This window comes from Chinchilla lanigera, unplaced genomic scaffold (genome assembly GCF_000276665.1).
Source record: "Chinchilla lanigera isolate Chin_1 unplaced genomic scaffold, ChiLan1.0 scaffold00017, whole genome shotgun sequence".
Taxonomy (NCBI): domain Eukaryota; kingdom Metazoa; phylum Chordata; class Mammalia; order Rodentia; family Chinchillidae; genus Chinchilla; species Chinchilla lanigera.
In genome coordinates, this window is record NW_004955418.1 from 26,630,141 (window position 1) to 26,657,052 (window position 26,912).

Here is a 26,912-nt window from a genome sequence, read left to right on the forward strand (position 1 = left end):
GCTCTGCTCACTGTACCCAAGCCCTACAGAAGGAGTTTGTGGACCTGGGTGCCTAAAACATAATAGACAATCAATAAATGTTGAATTGATGCTTGAACAGAGCACACAATCACATTAAATGGGGAAAATTAGCATTGAGTCAAAGGAAGAAAATTAAGTATGGAAATTTTCTTTTTTTTTTTTTGTTTTTTTTTTTGTTTGTTTTTCTCCGGTACCGGGAACCGAACTCACGACCTTGCGCTTGCCAGGCAGGCGCTTTTGCCGCTGAGCTAAATCCCCAGCCCCTAGTATGGAAATTTTCAAATGAAAAGAAACTAATATTTTTGTTAAGATATTCCTCCCATTGAACAACGCAGATTTAGAGAAGTTAAATTAACTTATTCATGCTCACTGTTGTAGTCAGGGTTTGCAAGGGAATAGATTTAATTCAAGACAATGCACAAGTCCAGCTGAAGGCCTAGAGCCCACGACAGTGTCTCATTCAACTCCGTTTCAAGGATCTGCACTGGAAAGACCCAAAAGCCAGGGGTGGAAGCTGAAGAGTCTGTGCTGTGAGGTGAAAGATCTGCACCATAAACTGAAGGATCTACACTGGGAACAGGAAATGATGCTGAAGACAAAGACCAGAGCTCCCCTTGAAGAGAACACAGCTGGCCCTGGCTACAGAAAGGAACTGAACTCCTCCTCCAAAGAGAACAGCCAAGTTTGTATTAGGAAAACCAGGCACAGAAAATCTCCTGGAAATCAGCAACATACCGTCTTTCCCTGCCCTTCTCCTTTTATGCCATACGGGCAGTTGTCCTTGGGTGGGCTTTCCGCACAAAGCACCATGCTGACTCAGCTCAGCTGGGTGTTCCCACTCAGATTGACCATTGGTTAATCCAGCACAGTCACCAAATTCGAGCATAAAAGAATCAAGATTTAAAATCCCTATCATGTAGGGGTTTTGTCACATCTGAAGATCAAAAAGGATCTGATGGATGAAATTTGTGCAGTTAACCTTAACTGTCAATGTGGGTGGATTAATTGACCCCTGGAGACATGGTTGCATAACAGGGTTGGGATGCTATGCTTCTCAATGGATTATTGCACTGATGTTCGCCACTAGATGTGCTGTTATGAGGTAGGGGCCAGCTGCATAAGTCGGGTAACTCGTGGTTGGGCTACCACTCACACTGGTGGAAGACTTTGGTATCAACCACATGATACTGTTTTTTGTGCATGCAGAGTGCAAGACTAAAGGTGTCAGGGTAGTTTCAATCTAGATTTCAAAGGAAGGCCTAGGAATTCAGACAATGTCCCCTTGAGAAGACAATTATGGGAATGAAGCCAAGAGTTTGGTGGAAACCACAAGAAGTTGGAATGCCATGAAAATGGGACATTTGCTGAAGAAAGCTATAGCTATGAATTAAGCAAGTCTAAGAGAAAAGCCTTGTAGGCTGCAAGCAGCAAGTGCATAGGAGTACAGACTTCCAGTCCCTTTGGAATTGGCACTACCTTGTGCCTGGATGCCAGACATGAAGTGTTTTACTGTTCACACTGCTAGCTGTCAATCTTGCTTTGGTCCTATACTTTTCATCTTCCTACTCCTCTTTTTTGGGGTGGAACTTTTTTTCTATGCCATTGTATGTAGAAATTATATAACTTGTTTTTGAAATTTTTATACGCGTGTGCAGCCAAGAGTTCACTACAGTCACAAAGGCAACTTTAGTCTTGGGCTTTTGAGCAATGCTAGAAATCTTGAGACTTTGAGAGAAGGATTATTGTGTTTTCCATCATACGGAGGTTAGTTAGATCATGTGAGGTAGAAATATGACCTTGTTACGGTGTTTATTTGGAGATTAAGCGTGTTTTAGGCGATGTGCTCAGGTGTCAATTGACAAGAGCTGGACTTGTGTCACTTCATCTTTGCTGTCAGCTACACAGAGTGAAGAGACTCTCGCAGAGGTGATCAGATCGTGAGGAAACTGTATTAATCGGTGGATTAATTTACCAATATCCATCATTGGATGTGCTCTTAGGAGGGCCGGTCCAGCTGTAGGCAATATGTCACAGGACTTGTGCCTGAGAGTGGATGTCTCTCAGTGGCCACTTCCCTATTCTCTGCTTCCTGCTGCTATGAATGACGATCTTGACCGGAAGTCAACCCCCAACCCCGGAAGGAAATCTCTGCAGCCGTGAGGCGAACCGATGCTCTCATCCTCTGAGTGGCGTCAGGTGTCTCATCCCAGCAATAGGAAAGCTGACTGACACAGGAAATCCTTTGTGAAATGTACATCATGACTACTTGGAATCTCACTGTCGCAGAAAAAGTGTCTTCACTTACTAAGGAGCAGTGGATGACTGAACTATTTTATATAAGCTATTTTTTTTTTAGTTTTTATTATTTATTGTAGTGGTTTGGAAAATATATAATTTTAATCTTAGACTAAATGAAGTAGTACTGAGCATTTTACCAAAATATATATTTCTGACTCAGGGACTTTAACCTCTTTCTTTTTTCTCAGGAGGCAGTAAATTTTGCTTTCCACGTTTATCCTAATAATCAGTGTTGCAGTCTTACACTTTTTAAATACGAAATTTTGTATTTCACTATAAACCTTCATTATTCTAACAGTTGAAATACATTAATTTCAACATTACCAGGACCCAGAAGCAGTCAGATCTTAAGTCCTAAAATCACAATGGCAACCTGTTCATATAATCACAAAAAGGAGGTTTAAAACAAGGCAAATTAACAGAGTAAATTAAAAAATAATTTTGCCTAGCAACAGCTGGTGCTAGATAAACTACTGAAAATAACCAGGAAAAGAACTCTGGCAGGCATAAAATTTGGGCCAATTGTCTGCATTATTTTTTTTTTCTTTTTGGTACCAGGAATTGAACTCATGACCTCAGGTTTGCCAGGCAAGTGCTTGTGACACTGAGCTATATTCCCACCTAGTCTTCTGTTTTAAAAAGGAAAGTTGTGATATTTTTCTTTGATCAAAATAATTGATTTCAGAGAAAAAGATAAGCAAGATATTTTAGAACACAGGCCTTTATTTACTACTTTGCTATATAAAATCACCAATTATATGAAGCTTTTCTGTGCACTGTACCACATACAGATACCATAATTAAATTCAATTAAATCTTGTCAAAATCCCACATGTCTTATTCACAACCACAAGTGAAGAAAACAGTAATGATCTTCAAGGAATATTATGTCAAATCAAAATATTTCATAGAAAACATTATGTGCCAACTTCTTAGACTAGAACAGTCATTATGTCAGAAGAGAGAACTGGGGAAATGCCTTCAATTGATTGTGGAAGATTTGTTTTATTTCTTTCTACTTGGTTTTCTGTCATATAAACACATTCAGGGAATATGGCGTACAGCTAACCTGGAAGCCAATATGCATGTAGCCAGTTAGAAAGAGCATTATCCTGTTCTTCCTTTGTTTAGGCTCATTAGGAAAAAAACAGGAGTCGGGAAAGTGTTTGAGAACAGAACCAATGGAACTTTGAAATTGGTGATAGCACATCCTGCTTTTTCAGCATACACACTACCCTTGCTTGGCACTGTGGTGTAGTACCCTGTGGGTGAGCTGTGTTTCCCACTTTCTTCAGCACAGTCCCTAGTGTGTGTGCCACAGCAGATGCCCTCTCAATGTGGATGAGTAGCACTTTCTGCCAGGGACAGTGGAGGGCCGGATGACCAATTAGAACCCAGACTCTTCATTAATCCAGATGGAATACAACATAATGACCTCATTGGCTTCCTGCCGGCATGGACTTCTGGTCCCCACAGCAGTGGCACCTCATACATGATCACAAGTTCCTTCTCAGAGCCTTGGATTCTGCACATAGACAATGATATACAAACTCCAGCCCAAGCACGGTTACAACTGCTGTTCTTTGTCCCTGTTGTGACATGCAACTTTTAGTGTCTGCATTTTTTACATATTCCTTTGGCCACCATCCTACTTTGTCTCCCACTTGAGTCCCTGCTTGATATTCTATCTCTTCTCAAATTGAACCTCAGCAATATATGCTGAGAAGAGAATCCAGCCATTGAGACCGTGCATCTCTGCTATATGATGTGGAGTGCCTGTGTGCTGGGAATTTTACTTGCTGTTTCCTGCCACACATGTTCAAAACCCCCTGCAGTCCATGTCTTTGCTGGGTTCTCTGATTTCTGGAACTATTTGCCTCACTCTTGGGTCCCTGAAATGCCACAAGCTATTCCTCTCTTCCTCCTTCCTTCCTTCCTTCCTTCCTTCCTTCTTTCCTTTTTCCTTCCTTCTTTCCTTCCTTCCTTCCTCCTTCCCTCCCTCCCTTCCTTCCTTCCTTTCTTTCTTTTTCTCTTTTATTTTTTCTTTCTCTTTTCCTCCCTCCTTCCCTTCTTTCTTTCCTTCCTTCTTCCTTCCCTTTTTCCTTCCTTCTTTCCACCCAGGTCTTCCACATGCTAGGTCAGAGCTTTACCACACCTCTACATCTTCAGCCCACCACCATCCATTCTTGACATCCTACTTCCCAAAACACTCTCGACTGCCTTCCCCATCCCAGCCTATCTTCCTCACTCTAGCATTTGCCATTCCCCTCGCATGGACTCTTCAGTCAATGCCAAGTTCAAATTTGAATACTCCTGCCCTATTGAGAAGTGCCAACCCACATTGCCTCCCTTAAACTCACAGTTCTGACATCTGACAAAATGAGCTTTGTCTTTATATTAAACTAGTTACTGTACTTGTCTGCTGATCTTTATCTACTCATTTCTGATAGCTATGTGTTTACCATTCTTTTTCCTGAGGGCTGTCATTGCCTGTCACTTTAGTGCCCTGTGCCCATTATGTTGATTTAAACTCTGATTAAAGGGGGAGAGAGAGAGAGAGAGAGAGAGAGAGAGAAAGAGACCCATCTTTGCACCTGGCAGACTGACCCTGGCTTCAGTTCTTATTACCACTCTTTGAACCTGGGTATCTGTGTCCTACTCTGCATTACTGACAAAACATTCATGTCATTCTCCTAGCTTTAATCTTTCTTGCCAAAGCTTATAGTGCATAGACCTGGGCCCGGTATATAGCTCAGCAGCACAGCACCTGCCTGGCAAACGTGAGGTTGTGAGTTTGATTCCTGGTACCAAAAAAGAAAAAATATAGTGCACAGAGCTGCCAGATTTGAATTCATAGTGTCATGGGTTATAAACATGAGATTCTTGATACTCCACCTTAAAACTTTTCTCTCAGAAGATCATTGTCTTCCCTTGAGCATGTTTTTAGATATTCTTCACATCTTATTTCCTTGCTTTTTGTCTGTGAGGAAAAGTTGACCCAGTTGTATTTGAAAAACAAACCTCAGTCTCTGTTCCTGACCCAAGCTTTTGCATTTTGCACACATCTGTCTACTAAGCATGATTTTGAATACCTAGAAAGTACAGAACTTCACATAAATATGCCATAAATTCACAAGACAAAAACATGACTAAAACATGACTGAAGGACTCAGGGAGCTCCAGGCCTAGCAGAGCACAAGCATTTGTAAATAGATTACTGCATACATGACAAGACACCTTCTACAAGGGGGAGACATGCTAAAGAGTGAAGAATGATAGATAGGAACAAAGTTTCTAGAATTTAAGACTCAAATCAGTAAGTCAGGTTCCCTTGAAGAATTAGAAAAACGGTTTCCATCCAAGTTAGTGAGCACCAGGAGGAATTTCCATCTAGGGAGAGCAACAGTAACATGACTTCCTGATTTACCGGGGCTGCTGCAGCCACTCAAGGAGGAGCAGCTTGGAAAGCAGAACACGGACTGAAATCAGGGTCCTCTTGTGCATCATGTACCAAGGACCTTTAATTAGGGTGAAAACTGAGTCCCTCAGTACAGTGCATGTGCAATAGGTAGAGTGGATGGTGTTATTCTGGAGGCAAAATAGGAGAACTTAGCTCCAAGGAGGATGCTAGCAAAGGTTTCACAGACATATGTGAACCTCATATTACTTTCTCATGTACAAATTAGAAATCTCAGGGAGAAAAAGAAGCGAATATATACAGACGGCAGCCAAAATTCTCAAAAAAGACAGGCACATTCAGTAAAGAATGGAAGTAGATGAAACAGGAGGGATTTGCCCTGGAGTTATTAAAGAGAGTAGAAGACATGGATTAATGATTTGCTTACAGCATTTTATGTTGGAGTTTTGAGTGAAAATTAAATATAAAAGCATGAATTGACATTAATTTAGGTCTCATTCAGTAGTGAAAAATTTAAAACACTAAAATTTATTGAGCATCTACTGCATTAAGCATCATAGCATACAAGAAAAGCTGTGAAGGAATGGGAGAACATATTGGAAAGTCAATAAATATTATTTAATTGTTTCATTAAAGTTGATTACAGTTTTGCATGGTTTCAACAAAATCTAAGTACATGAATTAGATTTTTTAAAACTTTTAAGAAGAGAATGATAACATTTATGTGAGTTAAATAATTATATATAGTTTCCATACCAGAGCAAAACTGTCATTATGGAAAAACTAATTTTGTGGTATAATTCATAAAAGATTATAGCTGTCCTTGTTATTTCCATTTAAATGTTGTTTATCATATTTATTTTATACTAAAGGCAGTGAAAATATAAAAACAAGTTATATAAAATAAATTCAGTCAGCAGACTGCAAAGTTTTTCTTAAAAAACAAATTATTCAGTGCTATGATGCAATCACAATAAAAATAATAATAAAATGAAGTCATGTGAAATGCAGAAAACATTAAGGAACTTTGATTTAGACACTCCAGACATTAGCTTTTGCTAGGCATAGATTTAAAATACTGTGGTCGACCAGAACCCCTTAAAAGCATTCAGATGTTGCTTAATTTTCAGTTACTTTGCTTTCTCACATTTAGTGCTTTTAGTTTATACAGAAACAACTGACTAGATAAGTGTTACTATTACTGGAAAAATATAGAAAGGCAGCTTAGAGGGCGCCATCCTGCCTCACTTCCACATATTGTTTATAGAAAAAAACAGGTTACTTAATGACCACTAGAAGTTTACAATATAGTGAAATTTTTTTAAAAATTACAAAAATATGTCTACTATGTGCAGAAATAATAGAAATATTTGACAATTTTTCAAAAGTTAATAATAATGCTCTATTAACTTTAAATTATCATAAACACATAGATGTATTTGTGGGTATACATATACATGTGGGAAATATATACACACAGACATCCTATATCTAGCTATCTATATATATCTGTATCTATATATATGGCTTGTGTTTAGCTGTCCATCCAAGACACATGGAACCCTATGTGCAGGTTTTTCAGAAGTTGCTGGATCTAAAGTGTGTTACTCCTGGATTGATTCATGGTGCAATATTAGGATTAAGGATTTGAGTGCTACCTTCTTCGCAGCTGAAACCTCCTAAGCCTGACCTTTATGGCCATGATTTCTATCAGCCTTCTAGTCTTCTGGGCTCTGGCGAGAATCCCCCATCAAATACAACCCAAGGTGTTCCCACTATTTTTCAGCTGACATCTCTAAATTTTTCAAACTCTTCCCACAAGCCATTCACAAAGGGTGATAGTCACAGCATGGTCAGGTAGTCGCAGCAATGACCCCACTCTTGGTACCACATTCTGTGTTGATTACTTTTATCTTGCTGCTGAGACAAAATATCCAACACTCTCAAATGAAGGGAGATTTATTTAGCTCACAGTTTGTACAGGTTTCAGTCCATAATCAGCTGGGTCCAAGACAAAGTGAATGGCAGACCTGCATCACAGAGGAGAAATAGTTCATGATGGGCAGAAGCTAGGAAGGCAAGCAATCAAGGGAGTAATGTAATATAATGTTGATGTACTTAATACTGATTCTTAAGGATTATACGTACTGAAGAAGTGAGAAAAGGACTATCAAAGCTTTTCTAACCTTTTTATTTCATCCAGGATAATTAGGGTGGGTAGCATCCACACCCTTAATCCTAGTGCCCTGATACTAGCATTGCACCATAAATCAATTCCAGCATCACATGCTCCAGATCCAGCCACCTCTGAAAAAGTCCCACCTATGACTGCATGGGGCTTTGGGGGGACATCTAAATGCAAGACATAACATTCTGCTCCTGGACCCCCAAAGACTCATGCACATCTCTTTATTCAAAAGACATTTAGTACATCTCTAAGAGTTGCCAAAGTCCTAACAGTTTCACCACTGCTGAAAAGTCCAAGTCCAAAGTCTCCTCTGAAATTTAAGGCAAACTCTTAGCTGCAAGCCTCTGTACAAAAGGAAAGAAAGTTAAACACTTTCAACTTTTTAACAAGATAGACATTTCCATTCTAAAAGTTACAAACAGGGAGATAGCAAAGTATAAGAAACAGAAGTGATGAGAGAGTCCTCAGCCCGAGGGTGCATCTGAGGCTCCAGTCTCCTTAGGTTTCAACTAGACTTCCTTCTTCCACCTTTTACTTCTCAAGGGGCTGGGACAGTTAACAGCAGTGTGATTAGAAAAGGGATGGAAGCGATATCTATGCAGCATCCATAGAGAGATTATTTTGTTATCTTAAGGTTAAGAATTATAAACATTCATATCCATCTGCACTTTGCTCCATCATTTAGATTAATGTTTTTGTATTTGCTTAAAACTACTTTTTTGACTTTTCCCAAGTTGATAACATATTCTATGATAGTTGTTTTAAAAATTGAATGAATATTATCTCATTCCATTATCACTCTTGTGATAATGATGAATCATTTCTTCAATTATTTGATGTGAAATCAAGGCTTCACATTCATGACATATGCTCTATTCTTTTATTAATCAAAGTACTCCAAAAGTTATTTAAATTTGCTAAAACTATTCTTCATATATACTTGAACCTATCTATATATACTTATACAGTGTGAAATTTATTATAGTAAACTACTTTGTAACTTTACGTATTCTAAACAGAGATGTTAAAGATTTTCGCACAATAGCCCTGTTTCTGGAAACCTTATTGTAACGCCTTATACATTATAAAGTTTGTTCGTAATCTTTTCTTCTTCTAGCATATAATATGTTCAAAATAGCAATTTTGTTTCTTTTATTTCGATGTATATGCTTCTTATTTCTTTTTCTTTCTTATTTTGTAGACAGGATATCCAGTGCAGTGATGAAATAAAAGACGATAAAAGTAGATGAAAAAGTAGATGATGAGGGTAGATGATATCTTCTTTCTGACTTAGGTATGCTTCAAGAATTTCACCCACATTTAATGTTAGCTGAAAATGCAAGACAAGATGTCTATTATTCATTAAGGGAGCTATATTTAACTTTTACTTTTAGAAGTAGATTCTTTGAAAAAATTAATAAAATATTCAAATATCTGGTGAAATTTTATAAAACAAGGAAGCAAGGGAAAAGGAAGGGAAGGAGAGAGGGAATAAAGGGAGACGAAGATATACTGGGAAATACTGTACATAAATGCACATTACAGAGAAAATTGTTACATAAATTTCTTGTGTCAGTGCATTTGAGATGTGACAAAAGAGGAATTATCAAAATGTATCCAAAATTAGAAATTATACATGTTTGAGACAAAACAAGGAAATAAAAGAAAGAAACTTATAAACTTATCATCACTAAAAGCATTGAATCAGACTTTACAGCTTTCAAAACATATGTACTTTTCACTCTGCCAAACCATCCCACAGAGGACAGAGAGGAAAGCTTTCAGGGTTATATTTTGAAACTGTGACTTCCTGATACTCATCCTGGGCAATGAGAATAAAAGGAAAGAAGGTTATTGGGAACTTCATTTCTAAAAACTGAAGGATTAGTAATGAAAATCCATCACTTCTTAAACGTGTTTACTAATAACAGGTAATTTATTCTGAGAATGCACAAGATGTTTAAACTTTTAAAAATCTATTATTATGAATAACCAAATTAGGAAATTAAATCTAGAGCATTTAAATATCTTGATGGGGCAGTATAAGTTAGAAAAACCATTTTGGAAAATCGCTTGTTTTTAATTGGTGAAGTTAAATATTTTTATACCCTCCAAAAAATTTATACTGTCAGGCATATAATCAAGATAGACATTAGAATATCTGTATTAAAAATAAGTACAAACATGTTTATCTCATTGAGTGTTACAAGCCTCAAAACTACACCAGAGTGGATAACTACCATAGATAGATAGATAGATAGATAGATAGATAGATAGATAGATATAGATATATAGACATATAGATATATTTGACTATTATACAAAGATAAAAAGTAATGAAATTTGTAACTTGTAATTTGTAACCAAACATGTGAATGCATCCTCATAGTATATTTAGTTTAATAAGCAAGTAAACGAACACATGTATATGATGCTTTTTAAATACTTTTCAAAAACAACTTAAAAATAAATTCAGGTATTGCTATTTAATGGTACAATTGTTTTTGACAAAATTGTATTTAAAAAAAAAAAGGAAACAAAAAGCAGGGTTTGGTAGACTTAATTGGGTGAAGTAGGATGGGGTGAAAGATATTCTCATAGGCATTGTTACAATTATGCAAGGGAGGATCAACAAGTGGTGATAAAGATTTTTTTAAAAATTATTACAAGTGGGCATGGTGGTGCATGCCTGTAATCTCAGCAGCTGGGTCTCCATGAGTTCAAGGCCAACTTGACTACATAAAGAAACCCTGTTTTAAAAAGAAATAGTACAATAAAAGACACACTGCCTTAATCCCCGTCAAAATACTTACTCTGGCTTCCAGTACACTTATCCCACGCTTCTTGCCACTTTCTGGAGCTGTTCTGGAAGTCTTCTTTCATAAGCGACCAAAAATATGGTGAAAATTCCTGTCTAGGACCACCCAAAGAAGAGCCGAGCGCATAGAAACATGACATTGTGTCCACTTCCTTCACTGGATCTGGCCCCCAAGTCTTCTAAAAGTCACAAGGACCATGAAAGGGAAATGTTTTGAATCACTTCAAGACGTAGAGGAAGCCAGGACAGCACTACAGACACACATGACAGAGAACTTCCGGAAAGAACTGCTTCAGAAAGTGCCAAGAATGATGGGATAAGTGTGTTTGGAGCAATTGTGGGTATTTTAAGGGGAATTCATGGCACTGTGTCTTTTACTGTAGTAAAATTTTTTGAAGGTGAGCATTCACTGCGATTTTTAGTCACTCGTAGTTGTCTGGTTGGTTAAATGTTCATCCTACATCAAATAAAGGAGAAATCTGCAAGGTAACATCAAACAGTCATACAATTTGACAGAACTAACCACTTATTCATGATTTTAAAATTGTGCAAGGAATATATAATGGAAGAGATATTTCTTAATTACAATACATCCACATAAAACTATATCATAAAGCATTCTCAATTTAGAAATATTGGTCATATTTAATTGTAGATCTTATTATAAAATTATTGTATATTATTATTTCCATCTTGAAAATATAACTATATTAGCTGTCATGTAATAACTTTCACAGGAACGTGTTACTTCAGAATTATTCTTCACAATTTAGCATCTAATCTCTTCCCAACAATCAAGATAGTTCTTGTTTCTAAAGCATATTGTTCACATAATGGTTTATGTCATTTTTTTTACCATTTAGTCTACAGAAGAGTTGGAAGGAATAAATCTAAGCCCAAGACCATGTGTTTCAGAACACGGAGTTTCAAAATGGCAGTAAATTACATGTGTGACCTCTACTCTGATTGTCCCCTCTTCCTTGAGGGGTAACTTTGAGAAGTCAATTGTGTTGGACGTAGAGTGATTCTGTTTAACATACAGAAGTGGCAAAGCTTATGTTTGGATTTCTAAACTAGTAAACATTTTAGAATTTCTTAAAACATACCAGGTTTCTCCATCATGGGAAAGAAAATCAAACTCTTTAGGTACAACAGCTGGATGCTTGAGAGACAAATCTTGTGAGTTATTTTTGAGAATGAAGAGGTTTTTTTTCTGTTTTTGGTCTTATGGACCCTTGCTGACTGGTTCTATTATAAAATAATGTCAGGTATGGTACTTTCAATGTCATTTTACCTCATAATTTCACATGATTTTTCTTTGTGGTTTGAATCAGTATTTGGATTGCATTAAAATTTTCTTGGATTTCCAAATCCTTAAACATTTATACAATCAAATAAACGGAAATTATATTTCTAGTCTGTTTATTCCACTTACAATTTCCTTTTTCAGATTCTGTTTAAAATATCAGGAATTTTGAGCCTTAAGCTTCCCATGGGATCTCAAAGAGAGTATTATCAAAGAAGTTTAACCAATGAGAGTGTCTCAGTAGACTCTGTTTAAATCCAGAAGTAAGCTGTAGGTGAAATGAGCAAGAAGATTTAAAGATTTAAAAATATTGACTACATGTGCAAAAAATAAGTTAATATAGTGAGTTTGTAGTGATTTATTAATTCTATATCTAATTTAAGACTACAGTTTATGAGCTATTTTATGGTAATAGAAAATATAGTGCATGGGTAGTTTTAGAGTTAAATAATATAGTTTTCAAAATCTGAGGGTACCCTGTATCACTTTGAATATTCTTGCTTCGATTTGTTTACGTTCGTGATACTGGTATGCTGCTACTGTTCTATTGTTTTGTTTGTTTGTTTCTCATGTACTACTCTCTTTAAAATAAAAAAAAAAAAAATCCCGAGGGTATTTGCAGCTACTTTCACAAGGAAATTAGGCCTTGTGAGAGTTCTCAGATGAGCATATATATGATAATTCCATCAGTGCAGTGCCATTTCTCCAAAGAGGGAACATACAGGCATCTTTTCTTTTTTACTTTTTTTTATTTTAAAGAAAATAGTACCAAAAAAAAAAAATAGCAAAATACAGACAACACAAAGCAAGGACATTAAAAATGATACAGGGTTCCAAACCAAATGGTAGAGATTAACAGTGGTTGTTATATTACATATTGTTATCTTCAGTGAAGTTGCTCAGATTACCAGATGTAAGAATAGAAGATTGATGATATCACTAAAGGGAATAAGAAAATAATAATTTAAAAGAACATTAGAGACAATACATAGTGTCACTAGGCAGGATTGTAGGAATTCACCAATGGATATTACACTGCAAATTGTTGTTGTCACATAAATTGCTCAGATTACCAGATACAAACATGCAAAATTGGTCAAAATATTAAAGAAAAACTTTTAAACATTAACTGTTCCCCTCAACAAACCATCAGGCACCAACAGTGCAGTTATGCCACCGATCCATAATATGTAAAATGCCTTAGTACTTTTTCTTCTTTCCCTTATCCCAGTTGTTCCTTCCTTTGAGCAATTTCTTTCCCTTTCTTATTATCTGTTGTAGATTTTGGGTTTTATTTATTCTTTCATGTACTTACACCAGAGAGACAATATGATGTTTACACGTGTGGGCCTGATTTATTTTACTTATGAGTATGGTCTCTAGTTGCATCCATTTACCTATAAAACCTTAAGTTTGTCTTTTTTATAGCTGAGTAATACTCCATTGTATAGAAATACCACAGCTTTTTTATCCATTCCTCAGTTGATGGGCATTTGGGTTGTTTCCAAGATTTAGCTATGACAAATCACGCTGCTCTAAATATGGGTGCCCATGTATCGCTGTGGTATGATGTTTTTAATTCTTCTAGAAATATACCCAGAAGGGGAATAGCTGGGTCAAGTGGGACTTCCAATCCTAGTTTTGTGAGGAATCTCCAGACTGATTTCCACAGTGGTTTCATCACATATAGGCATCTTATTGTTTTGGGGCAAGAGCAACGTATTTAAAGGAAGTTACACACTATGTTCAAGACAAAATGTTTTCACCATTACCATTGTATATTTCCTGGGCTTCATTTTACATGTATCCAGTCCACACTGTACCATAAGATTTAATAAAAATATGTTTCCTAGCATGTGTTAAGAGTCCAAATACTTCAGATACTACAATAGGTAGAATCAATGGCAAATAGAATTGGGACGTATAGCAGAATTTTATGAGATCAGAGCTTTCAGTACATAATGGTTGCTACTCATTCCTGCTGAAAACAAAATTTTTAAAAATGATCAATAACATTAGAACAATGTAAACAAGTTATTTTTACCTGAAACAAATTCATATAAACAAGAAAAATTTTGATTGAATGGATAGTCAATAATAGATCCTGTTACCAAAGCTCCTTTTAATTTTGAGGTACAGGGGATTGAACCCAGAGTCTTCACACTGACCTACATCTCCAGCCCAGTTATTATTAAATTATTGTTTTAATTTTGAGACAAAGTCTCACTAAGTTGCTAAATTTTCGAGGCTGGGCTTGAAACTTTGATACTCCTGTCTCAGCTTCCCAGGGTCCTGGGATTTCCAATTTGTGCTACCATGCCTACTTTATACCCAAAGCTTGTGTGATTTGTGGTGATTGAAGCATTGAAGAACTGTATTGCCTCAAAGGGTGCCCTGGAAGCAGGTCCACCTTATCAGACATGGTGCTGTTAATGCTGCCGACTATGCACTGGAATGGAAATAATCCGCATTCCTTTTATCCATTAAGTACCTATACGCTTATCTCTTGGACAAAACGTTTACTGTTATTTGCAGGTGGTTCGGTACTTTCAAAGTCACCTCCCTCTCTTCTCGCCAGTGCCTGCAGGGCTCTGGGCTGAACCTTCTGTTTCTTAACTATAGCATCGATGCTGCATTTTTCTATAGCTGTATGATGCATTTACCTGTGCCTCATTCTTTTCCACTTGCTTGGGTAGGGCCAGGGAAGAGAAATTACATCTGGCTTTCTTCGCATTGTTGCTATTGGTCTAGCCTAAAACTCGATCACTAAAATCACATACATATCCAGTGAAGGGTGGAAGGACTTGCTACACAGCTTGTAGGGTCTGATGAAATTAAATAAAATACAGCACTCTGTGAATGATTTGCAAATTATAGAAAAGGCTAACTTTTTTATGGACAAAAAGTACATAGCTCCTCCAACAAAAGGGACACACAAAAATACATGGAGTATTCTGTCAAATTCCCTTATTTTTCAGGACCTCTTAGTGTGCAGGACACTCAAGGTGATGTGCCTATCAATATTTTTTGTACTGAAGATGTTTGTTTGCAAAGTTCTTATACTTTTAATTTGCTGTGGAACAAAAAGTTTTATGTGACTGTACAAATTGCACACCAGTTTGTGTATAAACTCTAGTCTCTAACATGTCAATCTCTAAGATATTATAATGGTCATAAGAAATATAAGGCCTTTGTTAAAATTATATTCAGTAAAATAATTGTTGAAGATATATGAAATAGCTTTTCAAATGTTAACAGTCTTCCAAATTCTGCCTGCTGAGGTGGATACAACTGTCATCCATATTTTAGTGAATTTTTGTCTATGTGAATGATGCTTACATAATTTACACCTGGGCAGTGCTCACACTGTGCTATCAAAAAGCGCAAAATAACAAACTCCTTGCTTGATACTTGAAAGTAATGTCACGGTTTTCTACATCACATACAAATCAAGTCCTATGCCAGTAATATTCTTTGTATTCTACTTCATCTGAGCTCTGGCACCGCTGTAATTAATGTGTCTAAGTAATCTTTGTTGAATGTCATCATGCTCTTTGATCAAAGACGTATTAAATGTCCATTAACCAACTAATACTGACCCTATCAATTATAGACTAATTCAATTAGGCACCGGCCTGAATTGCTCTTCATGGGATAAGTCAAAGTTCCCAGCCTAATCCAAATCCGGCTTGAAAGGCAGATAACATAGCTGTGTTAATTCTGCTCTTCCGGGATGCTCTGAGTTTTCATGAGTCAGCAGAAAGTCACTTTCAGTAATGCAGTAAGAAAAACGTGATGATTCGCCCTAAGAGTTTTCAAGGTTTTATACTTTCCTTAAGATATATATTATACTTCCTATTAGTAGTCTTAGAGAGATTGGATAATAGCTAATCTTTTAACTTGAAGTCAACTTTAAGTCCTTTAACTATAATTATTTGGGGATCAAAACAATTTTAAAGTAAAATTTTGCATAATATTGCAAAGGACTGTTCATTATGAAAAGAATAGAAAATCAAGCTATTTTCTGTTACTAGAGCACGATTAAAGCAAATCAGTACAAGGGCATTAGATTTGATCTTTATTTTATTAACTGCAAATGTGTTTATTAATGAGATTTATATTTGGGGCTGATTGTACCTTTTAAACTTCTTTGAAATGTAATGAGAAGATAAATGGCCTTTTTAAAAATGTTTTCCCAAGGACGACCTTTGAAGATTCCTCTGGAGAGCTGAGTTTAAGTATTTCTGTGCTGAGCTCCTGAGTAGATTTCCCACATCATCTTAACTTGTTCAGCTTCTGGGTTCTCATTGTGTTTGCAGCCTCTGACTCCCCTCCGAGCCGCAAAGTATGCCTGCAAGTATATACACACCAGGTTGCCTGTTGCTGGCTGTCCACGACCTGGATAGAAAATACTGTAACTGTAGTGTGGGAATTCTGATACCTCGATCAGAAAAACTGTGGCCCAGACCCAGAACATGGCAGGTTACAAGCCCGACAGTCACTTTACTGAAACCAGAAACGCCACACCAGGACTAGAGCGATGGCCCCTAGTTCCAGATCTCATCCATGACAGGAAATACAACCCCAGTAATACAAACCTGGGAACAGTGGGTATTTGCTTTTGTTTTTTTTTGTTGTTTTTTTTTTTTTTTCTGGTACCGGAATCAAACTCATGACCTCACGCTTGGCAGGCAGGCACTGTGCCGCTGAGCTCAATCCCCAGCCCCTGGGAATGGTGGTTAGATGTATTAGCCACTTTAACTCACTTACTGTGACAGTATGAATCTATGCATCCAGTATGTATTTCCTGAAACACCTGATGGACCGTGGAAACCAAGTTGTCTCTTCCTGTGATTTTACATCTCCAGAGAAAAGACTGTATATAACATGATAAGTAAATTTTACAATAAAAAAATAAACAATGGGTGTTTAGTTATTTAAGCCAGATCTCCACTGTATGAAAAATAAGACAATTCATCAAATTTTATGTTATCAAAAAAATGAATTATCCTTCCCTTATTTAGAGGAAAATGGCAAGAATAGGAGCAATGGACTGAATTCTGATCCACTTCAGTGGTACTTCATAGATGTGTGCATGTCCCAAGGCAGCACTGATAACTGAAATCTGCTGCCAGATTCCTGATGCATGGAGATGAGAACAGAACCCCGAATGACCAATGTATCAACAACAGAAGGACTTTCTCTGTTTTCCTAATAAGGCAGAGAACATAAGAGAAAGCAGGATCTGTAAGTCTAATGCTCAGTACAACACAACAGTGGGCTTCATTCTAAAGTTATGAGGAAAAATTATGAAAATAGATATTTTTCTATGGAATAAGCTACTGACTAGCATATACATAAAGATAACTTTTATTCATAAAATATTATGGAAGATGAATAACAAGATGATGAGAGAGATGTTGTGATCATGTATTTCAAAGACATTTTTGAAAATTTACCTTTAAGAATGAGGAACCAAATAAACCAGCAGTGTTTTAGAACATAAGACAAAAAATATTTTGAGCACATTATCCTTTCCGAGAAAACAGTCTGCAGTTTAAGCCCATTTTATTCTACCCCAGGAGCTGGGGATTTAGCTCAGCAACACAGAGCCTGCCTGGTAAGCGCAAGGTCATGAGTTCGATTCCTGGTACCGGAAAAAAAACAAAAACCAAAAAAAGAAAAAAAGAAAGAAAGAAAAAAAACATTTTATTCTACCCCAAAGTCATACAAGGATCCTAACATTATATCCTGAGGAATAATGATGCTTAATAATATTAATTTTAAGTTTAAAAAAGTAAACATTGTAAAAAAGTAGGTACCCAGGGGAATAGAATAAGACACTGGATTAGTAAACAAATATTATTTACTCATTGAAGCTTCTGATGTATGCTGGGTGTGCTATTACTATGCTACTTTCTAGTCTGCTAATGTGCCACTATTTCTTATTAAAAGTATAGTGCAATCTTACATAAATATAAAGAAATAAAATATGATCCCATGGTCACATTGGTGCTTCACTTGTTCAACTAAGAGAAAAAGAATAAAAGCAAACTTCAAAAGGAAAATCTAGAGGTAATTATAAAATAATGTGTCAATAATTTTAATATCTATATAATAGCCACACAAAAATATGCAGTGGTGAATTTGAGTAAGAAAATTTGAAAACTCATGTGTCAACAGGAAAATAAACTTACATAGCAAATTAGGACCAAAATACAACACGTATCATAGAAGGAAGCCATAGATTGATGTCCTGTAAGTTACTCGTAAAAGCCAACCAATCTTTATTCCAACAGGTAAAGGATGAAGGTCACTAAAGAGTCTAGATGTGCGTATCATTAGTGACACTGAGCAATTAATAAAATGTAAATATCTCTATGTATATTAGGTGTAAAAATGCCATTTTCTAAAGCATAAGGCTGATGAGCATGTAAGGAAAGAATCCTTATAGACTGAGGATGGAAGTGTAGAATCTTTTTCAAAAACAAATCTAATAACGTATAATGTATTTCAAATGGAAAGTTGTATCTATAGAAAAACAGTTGCGCCAAAGAACAAGTATAGATATACATGTTGAGTCTACTTTTCCTACATATTTAGAATTCATATTGTTACACAGATTAATGGAGTTCATTTTGACAGATTCACACATGCATGTAACGTAATTATTTAATTATTTCATCCCCAAGTCATTCCTCTTACACCACGTTCCCTAGATTCATATTACCTTTTTTATGAAGATAAACAAATCAAAATAAATTAAAATGCTATCAATAGGGGGCTAGTAAAATAATTGTCATACCTCATGCACACAAAATAGGCAATGGTGTATAGTCCTTACAAATTATGTTATTATTATTATTTATTATTATTTGTAAAATACTTTGGGGAAGGGAAATACACATTTTAAAACTGCATATATTACTGTAAGCTAACTATGTGAAGTACATGTGAGCAGGAAATCTCTAAAAATAATAACATGAGGAAGTTAACAGAGGTTAACTCTGCCCAGAATTATAGCTAATTGTAGGTGTATTGCTTATCTTTCTTTTACCAACATGTATGTCTTGTTTAAAAATACTACCTTTATATTTAAAAGAATTTTCTTTGATTAAAAAATCTCACTTCTTTTAACCTATCTTCTGGAAATCAAGAGATCTGTGGCCAAAGGAGAGAATTAGAAGTTTATGAGAGTATTAATTTTTAAGGAAAAATTGAAGGTAGTGGTGAATAGTCACTTTTACTTACAAGTGAACGATCATGGTAAATATTTAAAATTACTTTTAGAGCAAAAGGAAGCTTTAAAAACAAAATCACATAGAAAACGTTAAGCCAAAAACAACAAACTCTTTGTCTACAAATATGAATGAAATGTGTAAGCAAACATCTGGTACTCAATATTTTTCAAATGCTAAAAACAACAATTTTATCTACAAAAACATATATGAATAGGGAAGACAAACGTTGATTTTATCTGATGTTGATAAGTTTATCTCTGTATTTCTAATTTCTTCCACATAACATGTGATTGCATTGCTATTGAAAAGATTATCAGAATAAAATCTGTTAGATATAAAATGCTCAGAGTTATCATGTTATTTCTCATTCTCAATACAATTATGCAGTTGAGTTACTTCTAGGATTCTTAGTAAATCCTTGTGAAAATGGTCCTGAGCTGACAACAGTCCTCAGATGCAGTTCAGGCTGGCATAAAGCTGTGTGTGTTGAAGGGGCTGGGGATTTAGCTCAGGGGCAAAAGTGCCTGCCTGGCAAGCACAAGGTCGTGAGTTCAGTTCCCGGTACCGGAGAAAAACCAAAAAAAAAAAAAAGCTGTGTGTGTTGCAATTGCAGATTTTCAAGTATGGAATTATGGCAATTTTGAGTTTAGGGAAATGATACCAGGATATTTATGATCCTGACAAATAACAGGTGATCTACAAAACCTGCTTCTGGACAATCGCCGGAGTTCAGGATGCATGCTAAGTGTGCACCATCTTACCTATAAAATGCATGTCCTGAAACACCACTATTACAGAAAATTCCTTCTGTGCTTGGAAGGGTTATTTTTATCGCATGGTTTAGTTTGGTTTCATTTTCATATTTTAAAAATATGAGAGGGAAAATTAATTACTATTTTAAATGTTTAAAAACGTGGCTGGAACTTAAAAATTGGCTCACTAATGGTAAAAATAAGAATGAATGCTTACACCAGCATGGTATTTTTTAAAGATTCTGACACTCTGAGTTACTAGTTCAAATCAGACGCAGGCGTTAAATAGTATGTCATCGTTAGCTGTTCACATTTGCAGTTGGTCTGTAAGCATGGACAACACACAGACTAAATGTGTGATAACCAAAAATATATCCAAAAGTAGAGTACAGGTAATCTTGTCCCTTAAATGTAGCTATAATACAATCATTCTTTGGGATGTTAAGATTAAAAAAGTATTGAAAACAGAACATCATCTAAATATTTTTCCTATAACTGAATTTATGAAGAGTTACCTGTCTGCGCCTGTGAGTGGTACATTCATGGATCCAAAATATTGTGGATTGATAATGTTCAGGGAAAATTTTTTCCCTAAAAATACGGACTTTTCATCATTGTTCTCCAAATGATACTGTATAACTCCTATTTGCATAGCACTTAGGTTGCATAGGTGTTATAAGTAGTCTAGAGTTGATTTAAAAATATACGTGAGGACATATATACATAGTTAGATGAAAACGTTATTTTATTAGGTGATTTTATCATCTATAGATTTTGGTGTCTACAAAGGGGTGCAGGAACCAACTCCCATAGATAGCAAGGATTGACTACAGTAGATAATTTTGTTAGCTTCAATGTTATCCTTGCTTATCGAGTTAATTTTACACAGCTTCAGAAAGTTATACAATATAGTATCTAAATGATAAACCATATAAACCAAATGATAAAATGTGTAACTATATGCTATTATTATAAACTATATAAATAATAAAACATATAAACTGAATAATGGGCAAAAACTAGAGCATTTCAGGTTTACTGACAGTTCAGATGTGTGTCACCTTTCTGTGATACAGATAAGTGTCTTTGACTTTGCCCACTTTTCTTGCAAGCATCTTTCTGGGGAATTGCTTTCATCTTCTTCCCTACCTCGAGAATGTCGCCAGTGGAAATCAAGGGCTTTTCCAACCATGTCTCTTCCCAGGGACCCACCGTCCAGTGCTGGGCAGATGTTTGAAATGCAGTTTCTCTTGACCTTTCCCAAGCAAATGCTTGCAGATGTTCTATACCACTATTCTGCACTTGACATGCTCTAAAAATATTTATACTTTGCAAACACAATATTAGATTGTTTTACAACCAAAAATTATCTTCTTGAGTAACCCTCATACAATATTTTTGTCTCACTTATGCCTCACTCTGTAAATATTCCTCGTCTCTTGTTTGCATTCTTATCAGGGTGAAATAAATCACTCAGTATAATCTACAATTTTATTTCCCGTTTTACTGTTGCTTTGGAACAATGTATTGTATGGATCAAGAATGCAAAATATGACAAAGTTTGCTCATATTATTTTTGTTAACCATTTCACTCATATGGGCATTTCAGTTGGTTCTTATTTTCTCTAACTTGATTAAAAATGAGATGAATATTTTTGCATACATCCTGAGAATAAGATCAAGGTATAGTAAAATCCAGACTTTTCCTCTGAAGCAGTACTTCCACAGATTTTTCCCTCTTCTCGTATTCTAACAAGGTTCTCTCAGACTTGTAGACCTTCCTCAGTGTTATTTATTTTATCTTGTTATCAAGGTCTTCTTGTATAGCACTTACTGTATTCAATATACTTTTGTACACATTTCATAAATAATTTCATTTTCCTATAATGTATTTCTATAAAGATTATTATTCTCATTATTCAGAAGAGGAAATTGAGCTATAGAGAAGGTCAGCTTGTCCAAGGATTTAGACCCTGCTCAGGAGCCTGAATCATCCAGCCAATTAGAATAGGCTCATTCCTGTACTCTAATTCCTGCAAATGGGAGAGAATTTTTAACTACATGCCTTTGCCAGTATAAATTTGTTAATATAACTACAGTATTCTGTTTCCTCTACCAGCGATGTTCTCTCACACATACAATTAGAGAGAAGCAGCTAGGATTTTCTGTTATGATTTATTGGGGCATCCTTCTCTTCATTTGATTCATGCCCATGAGTCAAAACATACTGAAGAAATAGCTCTGGGTCGATGTAGTAAAATTCATTGATGTAGTGTTACCTGTGAGGTAAGTTTCATGTACCGTAATACACAAAGTGTGAGACACTAAGCCAGATGTCTGTCTCTAAGTCAGCTCAGCACTCACAACACCTGTTCTGTTGGAGCCCAGTTTTGGGAAGTGAGGGATTAAAGTAGCAGGAGATATTTAGAGTATTTACAGTTCAAGTTTAGTGGGGGATTTCTATAAGAAGGCATGGTGTCTGAACACATGGGAAGCATTGGTCCCAAGCCATGGGCTTCCCTACAAACATCCTGCATGCTGAGCTCCAGGTCCTACAGTCCTGGTCTATCCCAGTATGAGTTCTGTGCAGCCCTGTTTCAGCAACTTCATGCTACCCATGAGGTGCTGATTATTTTTATGTTGAAAGAAGCTTTGTTTAGACCTGGTATTCTAAGTTGAATGTAGCAAATTGTAGGAAAAGGTCCACCTCTAAGCAGATTACTGTCTGTTTAAGTAGACAAGCTGGCTTCCCTAGAAGAAAAGGAAAAACAGTTTTAGATTTTTTTAAAAAATGCTAGGAAAAGGAAGCAGATGGAGTGGGAGAAAATCCCGTCTGTTGGAAAGAGCCAAGATGCACAGCTTAAGAGAAAACATCCCCACACAGCAGGATACGCAGCCGACTGTAAGAACTGCACAGAGGGGATGCTCCAGGAGTCCCCTCTGCATCCTCTGAGCTGAGGGCTCCCTGGACTCCGGACTGAAGAATTCAGCCCGGTGGCATTCCTGTCCTTGGTGAGGCTGGCTCCCTGTGTGTTTGTAGTCCATGATGGCAGCGCAGTTACTCATTGTTCTGTAACATACATTTATTTCTGATTTGCTTGTTATCACTTGTTGAACTTCGGCAATGTGAAGAAGACTTTGAAGAACAGCAGCTTTGCCTGAGTGTCTCTGAGCAATTAGATTTGGATTTAGGACAACAAAAGCGATCCATATGTTCAAGCCCAGACAGCTGAAGAACAAAGAAGAAATTCATGATAAAATACAGGGCTCTCCCGTATTATAAATCCAGGGTTGCTTTTGTTTGTTTTAGACTTGCTGTCAGTTTGATGAGTACAATGCCTCTTCAGAAAGTTCTGATGTAATCTCACTGAACAGGAAAAAAAAGAAGCAGTGAATGAAAATGCAATTCATTATGAGATCTTCGAGTCAGAGACACAGAGGTTAAAACCTGGCAGTCTTTTATTCACTGTTTATCTGTGGACCACACCATGGATGTTATTTATTTAGGTCTCTATTTCCTTATGTGTAGTGTGGAGATTATATCTTACTTTTGGTGTTCATTGAAAAGATTAAAGAAGGGATTTACACAAACACACACACACACACACACATACACAATAGAGCAACGTAATCCATTTCCTGCTTAGAACATGTTTCTGTGATCTTTTGCTGTTGTTCAATGCACAAGGTATTTTACGTGATATGACACATATGTAGAACCTCAGAATGACATATTTTCTGAAATATTTTGATAAAGCATTAAGGGTAATACTCCATCCTAGTTCATTGTCTTATTTGAGCTTAATGTCTTTAATACATGTTCCAAAATGTGAGCAAAAATCCATGTGAAATAAAAAATACATTTTCACAAGCTTTGACGGAGCAGAAGCCTTTTTCCACATCTTTATTGATCGGCATTAGTGTGACTCAGTGTGGCCTTTCTATTTCCTGTCCCAAGCTCCCTTCTCACCTGCAGCCTTCTTCTGACCCATAAGATCTATTTGTGCCTACCTTACATCTCACAGGACAGGGGTCCTGAAACAGAAACAAAAGGGCATAGTGGTTGAAAGCGCCAAGGTCACACTTGTGACTGTGATGGTCAAGGATGATAAGTGCGAGGATGTAGCATGCTTCTCAGCCATAGGAAATGGGTGGAAGTAGGGTCTATTGTCGGAGGACAGCGGAAGCTGTAGATCAAGGAACACAAATAAAACCAAAGGCAAAGTTCTTACAAGAGTGGTCCACATGGAAAACAAAGGTTGTTAGATGTATGTATTAAATTAGAATTGTAAGATGCAAGATGCAAACGTGAATTGGAAAAATCAGAAGTAAATCATTAATGTATTCGAGCTATATGTTCTTCTCAGCTTGTGTGCATTAATTACTTTTTGATGGTTTTAATGGTTTCTAAATTTCCACTGGTCTCATGACCTTAAAGTCCATATTTTGCAAAAAAGAATACGTTGTAAGCACAGATCTCACAAGTCACGAATACATACCTTTAATGTGCTGTCTTTTTTGAAGAGCACTGAGCAGTATCTGGAGGGTTTTTAGGGATGTAGCTTTCTAGAAGAGAACTTTCCTTGCCAATAATTACCACTGCTCAATCGTGTATTCTTGAATTGATTAAAATGCATAGAAACGTTTATTTATATTGTTATTGAATTGATCAGCGATGTCAGTAAATTGAATGAGAAGCATAAATTGTGGGAGATCATAATCAGTCTCTCAGTCAGTCCTGCCAGTCTGACACGTCTCAGTTTCACCAAAGCTGCACGGATAGAGGAGTCAGGTTAATATAAAGTGAATCAGTGTACTGAAGTGAGCATCATTCTACTTTAAAAATGGCCCAAATAGTTGCTAAAGGAATCTTAGAGTGTATTCACTCACCCAATGGCAAAATTAATGATCTGCCAAAAACATGGTCCTCTGGTTCAAAATCCTTGCGGAAATGACGAGAAAGATTTTCAGTTATGCGTATTTGAATTTTAATCTCTCCAGCTCAAGAGATTTTAAATTTAAAATGGGTTTGACTGTTGCTTTGATATTACCTGTATCCCTCCTTGTAGGTGGATCTTCTTGTCCCTACCAAAGTAACTGGCATAATCACACAAGGAGCTAAAGATTTCGGTCATGTCCAGTTTGTCGGGTCCTACAAATTGGCCTACAGTGATGATGGGGAACGCTGGACAGTGTACCAGGATGAAAAGCAAAGAAAAGACAAGGTGAGTCCCTATGGTGGCCGACAGAGCTCACAGTGGAAGGTAAAACTCAATGAACATTTCATTTAATGAACAGCATTTGCATTTATATTGAAAATAATGACTACATATTCTAAACACTGTGTGTTAAAATGATTTAAAGTATTTAAAGGTGTTTAAAGTAGGGTATATAATAAAGAAACCTAGAAAAGCAATTACCGTATTTTTGATTATGTAAGATATGGCTCTCTAAAATCTCCTCTAGATACAGATGCATACATGCTATTATTATTTCTTAATTGTAAAATAAATTACTGATATTAGAACAAATGTTCATTTGAGAGAAAGATTCAAAACTTAACTATTTAAAAAATTGTATACTATCTTGATTATGTTGACAAGTAGGATTTTAAGAAACACAAGTAGACAAATTTTTACGATTTTATTAATTCATTAAAATAAAAATCAGATATTTTTCTGTTCAGTTTCTTCGATTATAATTTAATTCATAGATTTGTTTAACTTTTTTATGAAATGTATAATGTGATCTTTAATAATTATTGCTATATATACACTCCATAAAATTCTAAGCAGATGATTTCTACTAATTTTTAAAAGTTCTTACCATTTTGAACATCTTTTGGTAGTATTTACTAGTGTCAATTTCCATGGGACCCAGGGATAGGAAGGGTCGGGAAACCATCAGGGCCTAATTGGGAACATAATATAAACTCTGGCCTCATGTGGACCAATGGCATTGGCTGAAGTTGTGGCTCAGAAAGTTTTAGCAAGGAACTCTAGCTTTCTGATAACATGAACAAGAACTCTTGGTTCAAGGATTTGGGGGAAAAGTTATGCTCATCAATGGCATGTTAAGTGTTTCTAAATTAATGATTTTTTTTCTTACTAGCTCTTCTATTTCCTATTACTGCATTATTAACCAAGAGAAAGGTTGAGAATATTTCTCTTTCTTCAAGTGTTCAAGGCAGAGAATTTATGAGTTTTGCCAAAAACATGAGGCCTGTTGCTGCTTTTTCAATGAATCAATAGAGGGTGAATTCAATTCACAAAAAATTCACTTTACAAGGGAATCCAATTTTAGAGTCAGACTCAGCCACATGTATTCACATTTTAACATCTCAGAGCTCATCCCTTAATGTCTCAGGACATAAGCACCTGTTATTTTTTAAAGACTTAGAAATGAATATTCTTCAATGTTACAATTTTTTAAAATTTTATTTTAAACAAAAAAAGTAAACATAGCAATAAAACAGGTTAGTAGGAGAGTAACTAATACATTGTATATTGTTATATTCATAGTATTTGTTCAGAATACAAGATATAGCTATGAAATATTTTCCAAAAAATATTAGCATTAACCTTTCTTTTAAATGAGCTGAGAAAAACTAGCTGTGTAGCTATCTTAACTATCTTGCATATATGTACATATATTTTTTTGTTTGTTTGTTTCTTTTCCTTCCTTTCCCTTTTCTCCCATCACACCTTTTCTTTAGAACAGTTTCTTCTCTATTCAGGGTATCTACTGTAAATTTTGGATCTTGTTCACTCATTCAGTTTCTCATACCAAAGAGACAGTAGGATGCTTACAATGTGGGTCTGATTTGTTTCACTTATGTGTATGGTCTCGAGTTGCATCCATTTACCTATA

General features: G+C 36.0%; 1 protein-coding gene across 1 annotated transcript in view; it reads left to right on the forward strand.

Annotated features, from left to right (window-relative positions):
- The window catches only part of Edil3 (EGF-like repeats and discoidin I-like domains 3), a gene marked incomplete at its 5' end in the record, with an annotated part of 289,245 nt that overhangs the window by 238,832 nt on the left and 23,501 nt on the right, over window positions 1–26,912 (forward strand). The window contains 1 exon segment of the mRNA XM_013513061.1: window positions 25,112–25,267. Coding sequence (XP_013368515.1) covers window positions 25,112–25,267 — 156 coding nt within the window.